Consider the following 20,798-nt stretch of genomic DNA (forward strand, 5'->3'; position numbering starts at 1 on the left):
GGTGAGCCAAAAATGATTGGCTTTATTCACCTCGACGCCATGTTTGTTTAACTAATATCTTGAGGGGGATTATACGGGGAAGTGCCGCAGACTCCAATGTTAAAACGCCGCCATAAAAATACAAGCTCAAGAGTAGGATTAATCACAGACACAGCTGGAAATCACCTCAGTAGCTACAATAAAACATATCCCATGGCTGAGCTGTTTTCTTGCCGTTTTGAATTTTTATTGCTTTAGAATGCATGAACGTCATTCGAGTACATTCATTTTATATTGTAGCGAATTCGGGGGACAACGCAACCACAGAAACTGCCGCGGCCAGGAAGCGAACCCGTGTCGCCCGCACCGCAGGAGACATCGCTAACCGCTCGACTAAAGGGTCAGGCACGCGAGCCAGCGTGTCTTCTTATCCATGCACGTTACAATATCATGAAAACTGTGACAGTTAAACACAAATGAAATCTTTTAACAAGGGCCTTTCCTGGTAAGCAAAAAAGGGGTGGTTTGTCGCCAAGTCGGCGCACAGGAGAAGGGGAGATACGCCAGGCGAAGATCTGCACTCTACTGGGTGCTCTTCTAGTCTTTTATTTTTGTGCCATGTGGTGTGCGTGTGCAATCTGGTTGCTGAGTGATATAAAGGAAGATCTGATGGTGTTGCTGCAATAGCTGCCATAGTGCAGTTATGTCTTGTGGTTGTTGGAAGATCAGCTGTCTTGTTGGTGTTGATCCATCCATCCATTATCCATCCATCCATTATCCAAGCCGCTTATCATGCTGCCAGGGTCGCGGGGATGCTGGAGCCTATCCCAGCAGTCATAGGGTGGCAGGCGGAGAGACACCGTGGACAGGCTGCCAGACCATCACAGGGCCGACACACACATTCAGCGGTGCATAGAGTATTGATAGTGTATTTTTTATGTGGCTGTGTTGGCTGTATCTGCACCCATATCAACCGATCAATCGACCAAGTTGCATTTTTCTAGCTGCAACAGCCACTCAGAGCGCATTACAATTAATTCACTCACACACACACACTCACACACACACACACACACACACCATTATTGCCGCCTTGCCACAAGATGGCGGTAAAGACCGATAATCGCCTTCTTGTGGCAAGACGGCAACAATGCACATGACATGATATTTTAGAATCAGCTGAAACTACACAACTCTGCCTTGCCACCTCCACAATCAAAACTAGAATTATGAAGAAAGACGTGTGTGTGTGTATGTGTGCATATGAGAAGTGTGTGTGTGTGGGGGGGGGGGGATACAGCTCATTACTGAAGACCCTGACTGAAGCCACATGGTACACTACTGTGTCTAACATAATCCTAGCAGAAGGAAGCTGCTCTAACTCACGGACACGTCTCTCTAGTAGAGACAACCTATCTGTAACTGTCGAACAGTCACCACACACCGTTGCTTTAACGAACGAGGCTGCTTTGACGGCAAATGCAATAATGCTAACTGCTATGAACTGCTACGCTAAGCTCAAAGCTAGTAAACAGACTAGGAACAACAGGCTGCCCACTAACACAGGAGTTTTAAGTAATAACTCATAACAAAAGTTATGAGTGAGCTGATTAAATGTTATGTTGTTATCGTCAATCGGTTCGGACTTCTGACCTTGACTAAAAATCAGATGTGGACCTTTGAGTAATAAATTTGAGAACCTTTGTCTTACACTGATTGCACTTAACATGACACGCACTCTTCTTTTCAGCTTGTTTCCTGTTTCTCAGGGGTCACCACAGTGGATTTTATTGTTTCCATCGGTACCATGTGAGGGCACATCACCAATGGCAGCTGTTGTTAACCTGGGCCTCGACCGATCCGGTATGGCCTTGTCTATCCACATACTGATTTTGCAAAATTTTATGTCGGACGCCCTTCCAGACACAACCACTAACCCCTATGGACAGGGGCACAGGTAAAGCGCTGGATGCCATCCCAGTATTCATGGACTTCTGCCCATACTTGTCGTCATACTTAACATGAAAAGCACTATTGGCTATTATGTGATTACTCTTTAGTGTTCTATAATGCCTCTTGGCTGACACTGAAATCTATCTGCTATTGCTGACAGTGTCTGCTAAATGAGAAAATGTAAATGTGGCAATTTTACTGATTTTGAGAAAACCTCAGACATTCTAAATAACTGGATTCAGTGTTTTTTATTCGATTGCATTATTTTGTTGTCTAGAACAATATAGTCAAACCTTTTTCTCTAAAACTGTCTGACAGCACACAGCGTGTGACGTGTAGGGTTGAGGGTGAAGCCCACTGCTGGAGTCAGATCGAGTTCATCCTCTGTCATCCCAGGTGGAGGAGTGAAACGAAAGTACTGCAGGAGGGAGGTGAAGAAGAGAAAGAGCTCCATCCTGGCCAGGCTCTCCCCAAGACATGCCCTGCGACCTTAGAGAAGAAGCTTTATGAACATTTAAAATGCACTTGGATGGATTTAGAAAAGATTTTGTCAGAGTCCAGTCAAATAGGAACTAATGTACTGTACCAGCAGAGAAGGGCATGAATGCATCTCTTCTCACAAATTTTCCATTCTCATCTAAGAAATGTGCCGGGTTGAATGAGTGAGGGCTCTCCCATTCACTTTCATCATTAAGGACAGACATCAGCAAAGGATAGACAGGTGTCCCCTGCCATTACAAATAGAAGAGGTTTATTAAGTACAAAGATTAGTCAACTTATGGAAGACATTCTGATATGGCAATAAGATATAAAAAAATATATATTTATAACAGCAATGTTCATTCAATTTCAATATTATCATTTTTCTAAAATACATTATTCAGCATTTAATGTATTAGGGTCACAGTGTCTGACCTTCTTGATAAAGTAACCCTGGAAGGTGACATCTTGGCTGGTGATGTGAGGAATAGCAATGGGGAGGACATTAGCCAGTCTCTGAGTCTCATGAATGACAGCATCAGTAAAGGGCAGGTTCTTCCTGTCCTCTACCCCAACCTGACGACTTCCTATTGCCCTGCTCAGCTCCTCCTGGACCTGGTCTGGTGACACAATACAGTAATGCAATACAGAAGACTGAGAAACATCGGCTGCATTTTCTTCTACAATATAACATTTTTTTTAAATGCAAATGCAGTCCAAAACTGGCCTGAAAACAATCAGCTCCATTTACATGAAGCTATTGAGGTTAGAAGTTGAAACTACTAGCAAATATTAATTTGAAACTAATTTCTCTGTGGTTTTACAAATCATGTGCTGGGATAAACTTTAACTTTTAAGTATGCAGAAAGTTGCAATGGGCTACCGCTGAAATATGTAAGTGTAATTTCTCCCCCAGGTCTGAGCATAACTCCACCCACTGCATCATTTTGAAAAATGCTAAAAAGTACGCAAGGGGCTGAGAGGGGTGGATGTGTGAGGTAGGAGCATGGGCAGGAGGAGCTGTGGAGATCTGCGAGGTGGGCGAAGGGGCAACTGCTACCCAGCCACAGCACGACCCCAGCCTGACCTACCTACTTGTCCAGTGGTACTTCTACAGCTGTCAAAGGCACAAGTCCGGACCATTGTGACAAAACGGAAAGAGATGATATAATGTAACTATAGCAAACTGTAAATTGAGAGGAAATTCAAAAGGAAAATGTCAGAAAGGCACAAGGTTAGTGAGTGTACTGGTCTCGGAGGATCTGAGCAATAACCCAACTATCCAGTCAGCTAAACTCTTCAGCAATCAATCATTTCAGGAGACGGAGTGAAGTTTACGATGTTTACTTCCCAAAAGGTGAAAAAAGATTGCATGTATCAAGGCGTAAGAATCAAGGTTAGCGGATAACATTTTGCGTCACACACAATGCACTGGTAAGATGGTATAACACTTCCTGATTACAATTTGCCGGTCGCGAAGGAAGTACTTCAAAATAAAAGTCCGTCGACAGAATAAAGGTCTCAACTCAAACAATGACTAACAGAGTCCAGAACACTCCCCGCATGGGGTTTTTTAAAGAGCCAAAATAAACCCCAAACTATCTATCAGTCTTCTGTAGAAAGCAACAGGACCACTTCGGAGACTGGGCGGGAGAATACTTTCTGGGTGTCTTCTTTGATGACTCTGATGTCTACTTTCTCACCATCCCATCCTGACTTGGAAGCGTCTTCACAACCATAGCCATAGGCCACTTGTTTCTATTGGCTTGACTGTCCTTCATTAGGACGATGTCTCCTACTTGGAGGTTGGGCCTCTTGTCCTGCCACTTGCGACAGCTTTGAAGTGTGTGGCGATATTCCTTTCGCCACCTGCTCCAAAAGATGTCTGCTAGACTCTGAACCCATTTCCATTCTTCCTTGAAAAGATCTCCTGCCCCGAAGTCACCTGGAGGGGGAGGGGAAACACATGTCCTCTGGGTCAAGAGCATAGCTGGGGTAAGTACGAGAGGAGACTCTGGGTCTGAGGACACTGGGACGAGGGGTCTAGCATTCATGACTGCAGTAACCTCAGCCATGAGGGTAGTCAGGACTTCGTATGTGAGAGATGCGATGATCCACCTTGGAGGGGCATACAGTCGAGGATGCGACGGGCGATTCCAATCACGCGCTCCCATGCAAACCCCATGTGAGAAGAGTGGGGTGGGTTGAATACCCAGGTACAGTTGTGCTCCTGGAGCTACTTCTCCACAGTCTCTGAGCTGGAGCTTGGTTTATCCATCTTGAGTTCTGTGCAGGCGCCGATGAAGTTAGTGCCTTGGTCTGAGTGTATTTGTTTCGCTGGACCTCGGATGGCAAAGAACCTTCTCATGGCATTAATGAAACTGCTGGCACTCATAGTCTCTTTTACTTCGATGTGTACGGCTCTTGTGCACATGCATGAGAACACGACAGCCCATCTTTTGCTGTTGGCGTGTCCTCCTCTGGTACGACATGAGGTAACGTCCCATGGTCCGAAAACATCCAAACCGACATAGGTGAATGGAGGGGCTACTTTGAGATGCTCGGCAGGCAGATCTGCCATCTGTTGGTATTCTGTCTTCCCGCGAAGGTTCTTGCAGGTGAAGCACTTGAAGAGAAGGCTGCTGATGCATCTTTTAGCTCCAACCAACCAGAAACCAGCTGCTCTGACGGCGCCCTCTGTAAAGTGCCTCCCTTGGTGTTTTACAGCCTTGTGGTGATGTCGCACGAGCAGGGTCGCGAGGTGATGACAACCTGGGATGATGATGGGGCTCGATTCTTCAGTTGCTAGCTTGGACTGAGCTGTACGGCCTCGAACTCTGAGGAGCCCATGGTTGTCGATGATAGGGTTTAGCTTCAGCAGACTACTCCGAGAGGGAAGACTTTATTTGGAGGCTATGTTCTTCAGTTCTTCAGCATAGACCTCATGTTGGGCGCTCTTCATCACAAGGATCTTGGCTCTATCCAGCTCCTTCTTTGAGGGGCCTCTTTGACAGATATGCCATCCACGGCAGCTGCCCTTTTGGGCAGGCAGGGCGAAGGAGCGAGCAATATGGATCAAGCATGCATCTGTGGGGATGAGAGTGGTCCACTTTGAGAAACGCTCAAAGCAGTTGGGGTTCAACAAGTCTTGAGAGACTGAGGCGCAGATGTAACAGTTTTGTCAGATGAGGTGTTTTGGAATGGGCCATTTCAAAACCTAGAGAAAACAAAAAATAAATCCTGCAGGGACCAGGTCAGACTCCTATTACAGTGAATGGAAAATTCACTGCCACACTGAAAACAGACAGTAAGTGCACAGTGCAAGAAGTCTATGTAGTTCCGGGTCTGAAGCATAGCTTATTGGGACGTCCAGCTATCCAGGCACTAGACTTAGTGGCCAGGGTAGAGTCTGTATGCTTAAACTCTACGGAATCGTTGAAACAGCGGTTTCCTAAATTATTTGAAGGGTTAGGTAAACTGGAAGGGGAGTACAAAATCGAGCTTAAAGCAGACGCCAAGCCATTTTCCATATCAACTCCATGACGTATTCCATTGCCTCTCATGCCCAGAGTAAAACAGGAGCTCACTCACATGGAAGAGCTGGGTGTGATTTCGAGGGTTGAGCAACCCACAGATTGGTGTGCCGGCATGGATCCTGTACCAAAGCCGGGCATAGATGAGGTGCGCATTTGTGTAGACTTGACAAAACTGAACCATTCAGTCAAGAGGGAAAGACACATGCTTCCGTCAGAAGAGCAAATGTCTTTTTGTACCGACCGTTATTACTTACCGTGCTACGGCCAACCTAACGTCACACTGGGACAGCTAGAGAACGCCAAAGTTTTCTCAAAAATCAACGCAAACTCTGGGTTTTGGCAAATTCCCTTAGCAAAGGAGTCCGCCCTTCTCACAACGTTTCTCACACCTTTCGGGAGGTTCTGCTTCAATCGCCTATACTTCGCCAAATCTTCTGCACCAGAACACTACCAAAAGAGAATGTCCCTGATACTGGAAGGTCTGAATGGCGTTCTATGTCAAATGGATGATGTGCTTGTGTATGCAGACACACAGGCCCAGCACAACTGCTCGCAGTGCTGGGGAGACCGCAGGAGGCAGGCGTCACACTGAGAGGTGAGAAATGCTAGTTCTCAAAAGACTGTGTCAAATTTCTCAGACAGATAATAGATGCAACAGGTGTGCGAGCAGATCCCATCAAAGTAAGAGTGGTGAGACACATGGAGGAGCCCACAGACACAGCAGGAGTGAGACGGTTCCTCGGAATGGTCAATCACCTGGGCAAGTATCTTCCTCACCTGGCAGAAAAGACTCAGCCTCTCCGGGACCTGTTCAAAATAAAGAATGTGTGGATGTGGGGAAAGGACCAACAGAAAGTGTTCAACAGCATCAAGGAGGAGCCGAGCACGCCACCAGGGCTGGCGCTCTACAATGCAAAAGCAGAGACAATCGTCTCATCATTTGGACTGGGAGCTGTGCTACTCCAGAGACAGGACGACGGCCAGCTCAAGCCAGTCGCATATGCATCCAGAGCACTCACCGACACAGAGAAAAGGTATGCACAAATAGAGAAAGAGGCCCTCGCCATTACATGGGCGTGCGAGCGGTTCTCAGACTTCCTGGTAGGAATCACGTTCCACAGTGAGACGGACCACAAGCCTCTGGTGCCATTACTAGGGTCAAAAAACCTTGATGAGCTTCCACCACACATACAGAGACTCGGGATGAGTCTGATGGCATTCTGCTACTCCTTCTCACATGTGGCAGACAAGACTTTAGCTACAGCAGACGTGCTGTCAAGAGCACTCTTGAGAGAGAGAGAGCAGACGGAGCAGGAGATTGAGGTGAGCCTGTATTTAAACTTAGTCATGTCAAGCTTGCCAGCTATACAGAGAAAAGACTACAGGAAATTCAAGAACACCAAGACCGAGATGAAATACTGAGCCAAGTGAATAAGTACTGTGCTGAGGGCTGGCTAGACAAATTCACAATAGACAGAACGTTTCTTTCTTACAGGCAGTTCTCTGGTGCGCTAACAGTTGAAAATGGGTTACTGCTGAAAGGATGTAGATTAGTTATCCCCAAGTCACTACAAGTTTCTTGATGCTGTGGACCATCATTGCCGCTCCTGGAGTTGAGGTAGGTACTCTTTAATCCATCTCTTCCAAAATAAATCTGACATACACTCACTGGCCACTTTATTAGGTACACCTTGCTAGTACCGGGTTGGACCCCCTTTTGCCTTCAGAACTGCCTTAATCCTTCGTGGCACAGGTTCAACAAGGTACTGGAAACATTACTCAGAGAGTTTGGTCCATATTGACATGATAGCATCACGCAGTTGCTGCAGATTTGTCGGCTGCACATCCATGATGCGAATCTCCCGGTCCACCACATCCCAAAGGTGCTCTATTGGATTGAGATCTGGTGACTGTGGAGGCCATTTGAGTACAGTGAACTCATTGTCATGTTCAAGAAAGCAGTCTGAGATGATTCGAGCTTTATGACATGGCGCGTTATCCTGCTGGAAGTAGCCATCAGAAGATGGGAACACTGTGGTCATAAAGGGATGGACATGGTCAGCAACAATACTCAGGTAGGCTGTGGCGTTGACACGATGCTCAATTGGTACTAAGGGGCCCAAAGTGTGCCAAGAAAATATCCCCCACACCATTACACCACCACCACCAGCCTGAACCGTTGATACAAGGCAGGATGGATCCATGCTTTCATGTTGTTGATGCCAAATTCTGACCCTACCATCCGAATGTCGCAGCAGAAATCGAGACTCATCAGACCAGGCAACGTTTTTCCAATCTTCTATTGTCCAATTTTGGTGAGCCTGTGCGAATTGTAGCCTCAGTTTCCTGTTCTTAGCTGACAGGAGTGGCACCCGGTGTGGTCTTCTGCTGCTGTAGCCCATCTGCCTCAAGGTTCGACGTGTTGTGCGTTCAGAGATGCTCTTCTGCAGATCTCGGTTGTAATGAGTGGTTATTTGAGTTACTGTTGCCTTTCTATCAGCTCGAACCAGTCTGGCCATTCTCCTCTGACCTCTGGCATCAACAAGGCTTTTTCGCCCACAGAACTGCCGCTCACTGGATATTTTCTCTTTTTCGGACCATTCTCTGTAAACCCTAGAGATGGTTGTGCGTGAAAATCCCAGTAGATCAGCAGTTTCTGAAATACTCAGACCAGCCCGTCTGGCACCAACAACCATGCCACGTTCAAAGTCACTTAAATCACCTTTCCTCCCCATTCTGATGCTCGGTTTGAACTGCAGCAGATCGTCTTGACCATGTCTACATGCCTAAATGCATTGAGTTGCTGCCATGTGATTGGCTGATTAGAAATTTGCGTTAACGAGCAGTTGGACAGGTGTGCCTAATAAAGTGGCCGGTGAATGTATATTGCACCTGCCTCCATCTACGCCGTGAGTAGAGATCATCCTTGTCGAATAATCCTGGTGGTAATGATGGTTTCACCTTCAGCAGTAGGAGATGATTGGGCATCAGTGCCTCCAAGTCATTTGGGTCACTACATGCCTTTGTGATAGGTCGGCTGTTGATGATCAACTCAACCTCACATGAGACTGTGTGAAGGCTTTCTTCATCAAGCACTTCTCTCACAGTGGAATTCAGCACCTTTCTAACTGATCTTATTAACCGCTCCCACACTCCGCCATAATGAGAAGTTGCGGGAGGTATCCCGCAATGTCCATTTAATCCCACATTGATGAAACAAATGCTGAAATTTAGAGGTGTTCCAGTCAGCAATGGCTGCTTTCAGCTCACGATTGGCCCCAACAAAGTTTGTCCCATTATCTGAATGACTCTCTTTCCCTTGTCCTCACCTTGCTATGAAGCACCGGACTGCATTTATGCGTGAGTCTGTGTCCAATGATGAGGCAACTCAATGTGAACTGCGCGAACAGCTAAACAAGGGAATATAACACCATATCTCTTTGTGAGGCTTCATCCACGTTTCAACTCAAATGGTCTGAAATAGTCCACCCTAACTCTGGTGAAGCGTGGATCATCTGACATCAACCGATCTCGTGGAAGATCAGCCATTAGTTGTTTCCCAACTGTTCCATGTAAGCGACGGCATGTAACACACTTTGAGAGAACCTTTCAAATGGCTGTGTTGGCACTAGGGATCCAAAATCTCTGCCGCAGTTCGGAGAGCATATGATTGCAGCCTCCATGTCCAGTTTCCTCATGGATCTGTCGTAGAACTACATCAACAATGGGAAAGTCTCTAGACAGAATGATAGGCTGCTTACAACTTTCTGGCATAGCCGCTCGACATAGCCTTCCACCAACTCACAACAGACCATCTTGAAACACAGGGTTCATCTTATACAAATGGCTACTGCGCTTCACATTCTGTCCCTTGAGTAGAGCTAAAATCTCATCAGAGAACTTCTCTTTCTGACAGAATTTGATCACGTCGAGCTCTGCTTCATTGAGGGCTTCCACTGAAATGCATGTATGCTTGAAGCTTGCTTCAAAATTATCAATATCCCTTTGGATCAGCTGGACCTGTTGACCATTGGCTAACGCAGCTCTTTACGTTTTCGACAGAGCCCCAAAAGTAAAGCTTTGAGCTTCAAGAACCAGGCCACACTTCGTCTCAGCTTCATCCACGATGAGAAATGGTTAATCAGTCTCTTGAATGGAGACATATTTTCTTCCACCTTTGTGGAATTTACCTTGACTTTTTTGATCTCAGGATCATCTGCAGTGATTTCTGTATAGCTCACTGGAATCCTTGGCCAGTACTCAACTGGATCGCAGAAGACATCCGGACCGAACACCCAAGCTTTGTTCTTCATTAATTCTTACACCTTTTGCCCTCTTGAAGCGCAGTCGGCTGGATTCTTATCGGTGGTGATACGTCCCCAGTGTTGTACTTCAGAGCCTTTCAGAATAGCTGAAACTCTGTTCGCGAAGAATGTACAAAAACACACGGTCTCATTCCGGAGATACCCGAGTACCACTGTACTGACAGTCCAAAAGATCGACTCTGCAAGATCCAGCTGTAGCTCTCTTCTCAAAACACCATCCATTTTCATAGCTACTGTCACTACAGTCAGCTCCATACGGGGAACGGTAGGTTGCCTTAAGAGGCGCCACTCTGGATTTGCCCATCATAAACGCACAATGCATCTTGTTATCCATGTTCCGCAACAAAAGGTAACTGATTGATCCATATGCGTCTTCACTTGCATTGGCAAAGTGATGTAATTGCGTGAATGCATGAACTCCAAAACTCTCACGTTTAAGACATCTTGAAACTGAGAAGAGTTCCAAAGCTGGAAGGCCAGCTAACCAATCAGACCATCGCTTCTTAGTGTTCAGGTAGGTCGTCATCCCATCCGATCTTCAGTCTTTATATGTCCTGCAGAATAGTCTTTGCTGGCAAAACCACTGGTGCCAGAATGCCTAATGGATCATAGACTGAACCAATAATGGAAAGCAGTCCTCTTCTGGTAAAAGGGCGATCTCTGATGGCGATCTTAAACTTAAATGTGTCTGACGCAACACACCAGATGAGACCAAGGGCTCTTTCCAGAGGAAGTTCATCCTGGTCCAGATCTAAGTTCTTCATCTCTCCTGCCAGTTCAGACTTTGGAATGGAGTCGAGTACCTTCTGGCTGTTGCTTACCCACTTTTTGAGACGAAAACCCCCTTTGGCAGAGATTTTGACCAGATCCTGACACATTGATATGGCTGCTTCATCTGTAGCAACAGATTTCAGGCAGTCATCCACGTAGAAATTCTGCAACACTGTCTCTACCACTTCAGCTTTGAACTGCCCACTCTGGTCTTCAGTACACTTTCTCAGAGCAAAACTGGCACAGGTAGGTGAGGACGTAAACCCAAAAAAGTGTACAGTCATTTTGTGCTCAGTCAAGGCTTGGTTATAGTCACCACCTGTCCACCAAAGGAATCTGAGTAAATCAGAGTCGTCATCAGGCACTCTAGCCTGGTGGAATATTGCTTCCACATCTGCCATGATTGCAACGGGTTCTCGTCTGAATCGGATTACAACGCCAATTGCACTACTGATCAGGTCTGGACCTTGAAGAAGCTGCTCATTTAAAGATGTGCCCTGATAGGATGCAGCGCAGTCGAACACAACTCTCAGTTTCTGTTTCACTGGGTGGTATACTGCATGGTGCGGTATATACTACACTTTCCCTCCCTTGTGTGTCAATTCTTCATTGGACAATCCATCATGAACTGTTGAAACCACAGGTTCTCTAAACAGGCCACAGATATACGATTCACCATTGTCTTCGTCGGTTTTCTCATACCTGCATGACTGCAGATTTCCCTTAAGGGCCCATTCATGGTCCAACCTAGTTTGGTTCTTACAGCGTATGGTCCATTACCAATACTTCTCACCACTTCCCATGGCTGCAAAGCTTTGGGTGCATTTGCTCCAAAGAGCAGTCCAATGTTGGCCTCAATTTGAGGGAGATAGATTTCTTTGAGGTAAGACCACCTTTCAAGATCCTTCTGCTGGGGTATGTTTTCTTTACCTACAGGTATTGACCTTTGCTTGAAGACATCTAAAAGTTCAAGGAACTCGTCGCCTGACAAGCTGCTGACCTCCAAGCCATACACCCCACGTAAGTGCATACAGGTTTCCCTTTGTTCATGGTTCTCAGCAGTATGTCGGTCTTCCTTACACTGAGCTTTAACTTATCCATCAATGCCTCTGTACAGAAAATGGCAGAGCTCCCTGGGTCAAAAGCATAAGTCTGCACCACCATACTTCCCTTGTTGGCTCTGACAGGAACTATTGCGAGTGTGCAGTCATCTTCTCCCGCCCCAGTAAGCTCATAACCCTCAGACTCTGCACATACAAATGCACACAAAACTCTTTGACCTTCACAGTTATCAGTCCTCTTTGGCTCAGCAACCGTGTCATTTTTCTTAATGTGCAGCAGTGTTGCATAAGATAAGGAACACACCTGACAGCTCACCTTTACTTTACAGGCTTTGCTCATGTGACCATGCTTCAAGCAGCTAAAACACAGTCCTTTGCCCCTCAAGAATTCCGACTTGTCTTTGTTTGGCTTGACTTTTAGTTTACAACATGACTCTATGGTGTTCACCCTTACAGAAGAGACATTCCTTGTCGTAGGGGTGATGGGATTCGTGGGTTCTGTTTGCACTGCATCTTTCGTTTGGCGATCCAATAGTATATAGCGCTTGTGGTGAACGAATTCCTGATTCCACTTTTCTGTGCTCTATGATCATCTTGTTTAGTTGTGGATCCTTTACCAGTTGTGCCGTCCTTTATATCGCCAAAGACTGGATGAAGTGCAATTTTGGCCGGTTTGTTCATGAACTCAACCAGATCTTGAAACCTGACTCTCTTGTCGCATTGCTCCTGTACACTACACACAACAGCTCTCCACCTTTCATGCAGCTTGTATGGAAGCTTCGCTACGATAGCCTTTAAATTCACAACATTATCCAGTTCTTCCATGTAGCTCACTTCAGTCATGATATTACAGCATGCCGTTAGAAAGAGTGAAAAGGCATTTAAAGCTTCTCCATCCTCTGGCTTGACAGGTGTCCAGCCCAAGACCTTGTTCATGTAGGCTACAGCAATCTTGTAATCATTCCTAAAATGCTCTTTGAGCAGCTGTTTAGCCCTGCAATAACCTACATCTGACTTCATATGAAGACAACTTTATCAACTCTTTAGGCGGACCACTGGTGAACTGCTCTAAGAAGTAGAGACAGTCCTTATAGCTTTCGGTGTAGGATTCTACTCCATGCTCAAAGGCTCTTACAAAAAGATTGTAGTCTAAAGGATCACTGCTGAAGATAGGGATGTCTAACGGTAGCAAGGTCATCATTTTTTGCTGCTTCACCATTAACTCTGTAATGCTATTCTGGCACGTCATGACACTGCAGAGCGTTTCTACTGCATGATCATCTGCAATAAAGTTACTAGACTAACCTACACCAGTGGGCTGGGGACAAAGTGGCCTGAATTCTTTACCTCCGTTTTCTGTGTTGACGATTGGCTCTGCATATAGTGGCAGAACTCCAGATTCAATAGTCATTCAACATGTAGGACTTACTTGGGATAAGCGCTCAGTTACAAAATGTTCTAATACTTTGATTTTAGTGTCAGAGGCAGCAATAACAGTTTGTAGTTCTAATGCTTCCCTTTTTGCCTTCAACTCAGCTTCCTGACGTTCAAGATCTTGCTTCTGCTTGAGAGCAGCAGCCTTTGCAAGTAATGTGGCTCTCTCTACCTCAGCCTTGAGGCGCGCTGAGGAAGCACTGGCGGACATCTTGCTTCCAATGTCTGACCCACGCCTTCTACTCTTAATGCTCAAAGCAAAGGACGACATTGATACACTGTCTGTAGGCTTTACCTTTGCATCACAGCATCTAGCTTGCTCTACCCGCTCCTCGACTGCCTTTATCCACGTTTCCACTTCTTGTATAAATCCTCTTATAAGACTTATTTTAGACTCATATGAATTTTGATCTTTAGAGAACTTGTCACCATGGATTAATTGTTTTATATTATCATTTAGCTTGTTTATTTCCCCAAGTGAATCCTGATAATCCAAACATAATTTCTTTTTCACTGCATTTACGTTAGCATCATCTTCCATTAGCCGCTCAAGCTCATTTGCCTGGTTGGTTAGCTGACCTAGCTTAGCTCTTCTAGACCGTGTTAACCTCGGCAGTTTGTCGTCGACCGCCTTTTCTGTCAATTTCGCATTCCTCTTTTGATGAGGTAGCTCCTCAAACCCTTCTTCCATATTTCCACGTTACTTTGAAACGTCTTCCAATTAAACAATGCTAGCGATAAGTTTTTTACTGCTTACCATGCTGCCTTTCTTTTTACCATAGCTCACCAGTGCTGGGTAATCCTCATCAGCGAGTTTCCTTGCTGTCCCCAATGCCTTGAATCCATCTCAATCTTCCTTTTCCACTTGGAACAAGAGGTTTTTCTGACAAAGATATAAGGGCTGTTATAACTATCCCGATAAACTAAACTAAATAAAAGAGAGCCTTATGGCTGACGCATGTTCCACTTGTCTGTTTGGTCCAAGAGTGATTCTTTCTTTGCGTTTTAAGTATTTATTTAAACTTGCTTGAAGACATACAGTGAAATAATGAATTGTATCCATGAAATAAGAACTTTTATCCTGACCTAATACATGTATGCACAAAGCAAAAATATACGTAGGCTATGCACGGTCAGAAAAACCATGTAGCTCCACTCTTCCATTCTCGGCAACTCGCAATTCCCCTTACTTCCCCTGACCAGAGCGCGTTAAACCCAGGAACACTCTTCTGCAGTTCTTAAAGTGACTTGCACCTATTTAAGACTACACAGCAAACTTAATACATACATAAAGAAAGCAGTTACCTAAAGTATACAATGTGTAAAAAATAAGTATTTAAACTAATTATTCAAATTACTAATTAAAACATTAATTATTAAACAGTAGGGGACATTTGGCTCCTACACTTAGATTAAGCTTCATGATGCAACTCCTGTGGTGTTGACGCACAGCAAATGCACTTGTAAGGCGGGGAAAGAGTTAAGCAATCACACAGTGGCATTGCTGTTCCAAACGGCGTATTATGCACAACTTAAAAGTACCAGTTGTGCCCCCTGTGCAAAGCTGCACAGTCGGAACAGCAGTGGCACAAACCGTGAACAATGGTAATTTAAACGAGGTAAAAACTTTTATTGATCTGTTTTTGTCTTCTACAGATGACAAGCACAAGTCCAGTGCAGACGGTTCAGGGACAGAGCAGTAGTCGTGATCCCTTATGGTATCGTGTTGCTCCTCAGGAGGGACTGGATCAACGGGCCGCTTTGCTCTCTCCCACACACTGAGCCGTGGTGTCTCAACAGTATAGCCATTCCATTCAAAGAGCGTCGATATAGCACCTTTAACAAGCCTTCTTCGACCATCAAGGGTTGTTGGCTATATGAGCTGATCAGTGGAGAAGCGTCTGCTACAGACCTTAGTGTGAGAGGTGATGGTGAAATGATCCTGGCGTATGTTTACCAGCCACTGTCTTCTCAGGTAGGGATGGATCGGAAAGCCATGTAAACTTAGTATGCACTTTTTTCTGGGTAGACTCATGATGATGAGCAAACTGTCATGCTAGCTAGCTAGCTCGGCGCCAGCGCGATGTAAACAAAAGGAGCGGAAAAGTACAAGCAGTACTATTTCGAAACGGAACTACATCGCATAGCCTAGTGCACATAGCGTGTTGTGATCACACTAGCCGATTTCTCCACGACGAGATCAGGATGATGACAAACAAGGTGGCTATGCATGCTCATGGTGTTTCCCGTGTACTTAACTTTCACGAGACAGTTCTTGCACATCGTGTAGTCTTTATCGATTTTGTTTGTCTCATCAGTACTGTAAAAGTGGAAGTGGGCCCAGACTTTCAACTTGAAAGATGAGGTGCTTCTACGATTTGCCTTCTTCCACTGTCCACGCTATACGCCATTTCCCCATTGAGTTTCTTCTTCTTCACAAGTTTATCCTCATTCATTTGATGAGCGCCACCACAAGGAGTCATAGTGACTCAACCATAGTGACTCTGGTAAGTCACATTGAGGGGGAAATCCATTTAGAGCGCCTGCATATTTTGATGAGAAATATCGATATTTGGCGCCAGTGTATTGATAATGTATTGGAAGAGGAAGTAATACAATATATTCCTGTATTGATATTTTGTCTCACCCCTAATCTGAATATTGTTGTGTTGTTATTCTATGTTAAGTACACTGAGAGAGCCATGAAACCGGAGTCAAATTCCACATTTGTGCAAACCTACATGGCCAAAAAACACTACCAATGTTTGTCAGTAGCATAGCTGTGTGCTTGATTTTATACATCTACCAGCAATGGACGTGACTGAAATAATCAAATCCACTCATTAGACGGGCTGTGTCCACATACTTTTGGCCATATAGTGTATATCCAAAACTGTCTGCTCTCAGTCAGGAGTTGTACAATATAATGTATCTCATTTCAGTGTTATTTACTTCCTTTTCTCTGCCTCTCCATTTCAGGCTCTCATTGTTCATTCATTCATCTTCAGCCGCTTCTCCAGGGTAGGGTCGTGGTGGCAGCAAGCTAAGTAGGGCACTCCAGACATCCCTCTCCCCAGCAACACCCTCCAGCTCCTCCTGGGGGATCCCAAGGCATTCCCAGGCCAGATTGGACATGTTTTCCCTCCAGCAAGTTCTGGGTCTACCCCGAGGTTTCCTCCCAGTTGGCTGTGCCCGGAAAACCTCCAAAGGAAGGCGCCCCAGGAGGCATCCTAATCAGATACCCGAACCACCTCAACTGGCTCCTTTCGACGCAAAGGAGCAGCGGCTCTACTCCGAGTTCCCTCCGGATGTCCGAGCTCCTCACCCTATCTCTAAGGCTGAGCCCAGACACCCTACGGAGGAAACTCATTTAAGCCACTTGTATCCACGACCTCACCCTTTCGGTCACTACCCAAAGCTCATGACTATAGGTGAGGGTTGGAATGAAGATTGACTAGGAAATTGAGAGCTTTGCCTTCCGGCTAAGCTTCCTCTTCATCACAATGGTCCGGTACAATGTCCACATTACTGCTGATGCTGCACCAATCAGCCTGTCAATCTCCCGTGTCATCCTACCCTCACTCTTGAACAAGACTCCGAGATACTTGAACTCCTTCACTTGAGGCAACAACTCATCCCCAACCCGGAGGGAGCAATCCACCATTTTCCAGTCGAGAACCATGGCCTAAGACTTGGAGGTCCTGACTCTTATTTCGGCCATTTCACACTCACCTGCAAACGGCTCCAGTGCACGCTGGAGGTTGTATTCTCATGAACCCAACAAAACCACATCATCTGCGAAGAGCAGAGATGCAATTCTGAGGTTCCCAAAATGGACACACTCCTCACATTGACTGCACCTTGAGATCCTGTCCATGAATATCATAAACAGAATCGGAGACAAGGGACAACATTGGTGGAGTCCGACACCCACCAAAAACGTATTTGACTTTGTGCCGAGAATGCGGACACAGCTCTGACTTTGGTTATACAAGGACCGGATGGCTTGTAGCAACTGCCCTGGTACCCCATACTCCCGCAGCACCACCCACAGAGTGCCCCACGGTACACAGTCGTAAGCCTTCTCCAAGTCCACAAAACACATGTAGACTAGCTGGTTAAACGTCCATGTCCCCCTCAGCACTACCGCAAGGGTAAACAGTTGGTCCGTTGTTCCACGGCCTGGATCCGAGGTTCGACAATCGGACGGAGCCTCCTTTCCAGCACACTAGAGTAGACTTTTCCAGGGAGGCTGATCAATGTGATGCCCCAATAATTGGAGCACACCCTCCGGTCCCCCTTTTTGAATATGAGAACCACCACCCCAGTCTGCCTGTGGAGTGGCAGACTGGGGTGGTGGCTCTCATTGTGACAATAGCAAATACACAAAAGTTTTTTTTAGCTTCAGTTGAATGTTCTAGCTTTCAGTTTTCGAATTGTTTAAATCAGAAAATAAGTTTTGTTTACTTATTGATGTGTATTCAAATAAACAGCTGATTGATGAATAATTGACTGTGATTACATTTACTCCTTGTAAATATAATAGTAAAATATATAATATAAATCTTTCTTGCAAACAATTTTTGATTTTTTTTTTTTACTCATACATGGAGAGAAATTGTATTCAGACACATTTTAGAGCATCTCTCCTCTCATCTCTGTTACAAATGGGTTCCAGGACCATTTCATGTTCTTCCATCTTTTGAAATGTACATCTTTCTAATGACATGACTTAAATTCCTTACCCTGTATATGTGGATATTTGGCCATTAGCAGCAGACTCCATCTCAACGTAGTTCCGGTCGTATCAGTACCAGCAGCAAAAAGGTTGGCAACTGTGAATATGAGGTTCTCCTCATGGTAGTGAGAGTCCAGGACTCCTGAATTCTAAATGGAAGTAAACACATATTGTTGTCAACAGGCAAAGTATGGCGCACTGTTTTACCTTTTGTATTAGAGACAATAAAGGGGGTTGTCATACCTCCTCTTTTTGTTTACGGATCAGAAAAGAATCCACAATTCCCCTGCACATGTGGGTATTCATTGTCTCTTTCAGATGCCTGATTAAATCCCTCATATCGCCTACATTCATTTTGATGTTTTTCCTAATCGTCCTACTGCTCTTTATCCAGTTGCCCAGCCAGGGAAACACATTGTACAGCTGTTACACAAAGTAAAGACAAAAAAAAAAAGCTCATGATCGATAATAAAGCCAACATAATATTATAATATTATGTAAATTATTGAAATATCTACTTTTGTGATTCTTATCAACGGATGATATCACAATCATATTGCAGAGTCCATGTGTTAAAATTCATTGAACAAAAAAAAAGCAGAAAAAAGTACAATGCAACAGAAAATGTTTCTCAGATTTTTACGATAGTTGTTGGAGCATGCAACTCAGTCAGCATTAGATAAGGTACTCTTAAAGTAGTTATACCAATGATAACAGAAATTTCTTTGCTTGAAACATGACAAATTATGCAAATTTCAATATCAAAACCTCAAATAGAATCTCTGTGTAAGAAAAAATTCATATTTTTCTTTTCACTTAATTGAGTCAGTTTACAAGCATTAAGCTTACCTGGGTTGATGCTGTACCCGCTAGACGTATATTCTCATTGATCCTGTCCACCATGGCTTGGAATTGTGGGTCACTGTATTCAAATCTGCTACCGTATACGATGGATGAGATAACATTGGAAGCAGCATAATTCAATAGATGATTTGTGTCAAATGCTTTGCCTGTTAGAAGAGACAGTTATAATGAATAAATGATTACATGCACAAAACAAAAGACTGTTGAATTCAAATACCCCATACCCTCATGTTTCTCAAATTCTTGGATCAGATATTGGCATTCTTGTATGATTGTCTCCTCAGCTGCCTTCTTGCCCATTCCAAAGTCTCTCAGGTTAGTCAGGGCAAAATGTCTCATCTCCTTCCATGAATCTCCATTGGTAAATAGAATTCCTGTTAAATTTAATGCACATGTAAAAATAAGCATTCATTTTTAATATTTTTTATTTATTGATGTTGTGATTACACATTTCTTCATCACTGCTCCTTAAATGGTCTTGAATACAAGCGATTTTTTTTAATTTAATTTTTTATACCATGTCCTTGACTGAGAGCCATAGTAAGCGGGGTGATTTCTCTCTCCCCAAACTCTTGTGCTTGACCAATTAGTGCCTGCTTGACTGTCTTGTATCCTGCTAGGACCACCACTTTCTTCGGTCCAAAGTACACAGTGAATACAGATCCATATTTCTTTGAGAGCTGTTAGAGTCAGATAAGCAACAATGTACATATCAGTATAGAGTAGGGCTATATATATATTTGACAAATAATTTAAATATAAAAATTGGAATAAAGTAATGCACATGGGTTATATGGACATTACATGTTTAAATACAACATTTTGAAGAGGTGTCCATCTTTCCATACCCAATTCAAGGGTTATTTCAACAAATTTCTCCTAGGCTATGAACTACATTGTACATGACAAAAAACACTCAAAAAAATGAAAACTTGCCAGAATAACACAAAGCACTTGATGGTAAACAATGATCCTGTATCACAGCCTTTGTAAATATCTACCAGCTTAAAACAGCATGTTGGTAATAATAATAAAAGTAATAATAATAACAATAAGTGCAACTTTTCTTAACCAAGGTCTGTTTCATGATATATTGCAACATTTTGCATAGTCCATCAAACAGACATGCCCAGCATATCAACAATTAAACTTACCTTGCAAAGGGTGTTATGGGGCTTGTGGGGATCCAGCTGCAGGATGTTACCGAGCAGGGGCAGTGGCCTGGGTCCTGGAGGCTCCTTCCCACAGTCTTGATTGCGGGAAGAAAAGAAGTAAACAAGCAGCAGAACCAGAGCTGTCCCCAACATGGTGGTGGGACTAGGGGAGAGGAGAAAGAAAAAGTCGTTTGCAGACATTCTTCTCTTAGTTTATTCCTCTGGTTGAGTTTAATTAATGAATGGAGAATTTTGTTGGTGCTCACAGGCTCATCACCATCGCACATCACATGCATCAGTAAAGAGTTGTACACACCCTGTGGGAATTATATGTGGGCAACAGTGCAAACACAGACTCAAAGGTGGGGCATAGTACAGCTTGTGTTGAAAGGCTTTAAAGAAAGAAGAACAACAAAAGTATATGGAATGTGTTGAATGGTATTAGAAATGGATCTAGTCACCCAAGCTGCCCTCAATATTTTACAGATAATGATAAGACTATA

The 20,798-nt window shown here is 44.4% G+C and overlaps 1 protein-coding gene across 1 annotated transcript; it reads right to left on the bottom strand.

Annotated features, from left to right (window-relative positions):
* Positions 1–2,233: 2,233 nt before the first annotated feature.
* On the bottom strand, positions 2,234–20,543 carry LOC130119146 (cytochrome P450 2K1-like). Its single transcript, XM_056287563.1, has 9 exons — positions 20,296–20,543; positions 19,659–19,821; positions 19,366–19,515; positions 19,127–19,287; positions 18,521–18,700; positions 18,285–18,426; positions 2,848–3,032; positions 2,519–2,660; positions 2,234–2,421 (listed from the first exon to the last, which is right to left on the bottom strand). The coding sequence occupies exons 1-9, from the start codon at positions 20,494–20,496 to the stop codon at positions 2,234–2,236; spliced, it is 1,512 nt and encodes a 503-aa protein (XP_056143538.1). The 5' UTR covers positions 20,497–20,543.
* Between the last annotated feature and the right edge of the window lie 255 nt (positions 20,544–20,798).

The sequence above is a fragment of the Lampris incognitus genome, chromosome 10 (genome assembly GCF_029633865.1).
Source record: "Lampris incognitus isolate fLamInc1 chromosome 10, fLamInc1.hap2, whole genome shotgun sequence".
In the NCBI taxonomy this organism is placed as follows: Eukaryota; Metazoa; Chordata; class Actinopteri; order Lampriformes; family Lampridae; genus Lampris; species Lampris incognitus.

What these genes read in the sequence shown, in the direction of transcription:
- LOC130119146 (XM_056287563.1), bottom strand. Translation starts at nt 20,496, where the DNA reads ATGTCTGCAAACGACTTTTTCTTTCTCCTCTCCCCTAGTCCCACCACC. An exon ending in GGCTCTCAGTCAAGGACATG is followed by an intron (nt 19,516 to 19,658) that starts GTATAAAAAATT and finishes TAAATTTAACAG; the next exon opens with GAATTCTATTTACCAATGGA. An exon ending in CGGGTACAGCATCAACCCAG is followed by an intron (nt 18,701 to 19,126) that starts GTAAGCTTAATG and finishes TTTGTGTAACAG; the next exon opens with CTGTACAATGTGTTTCCCTG.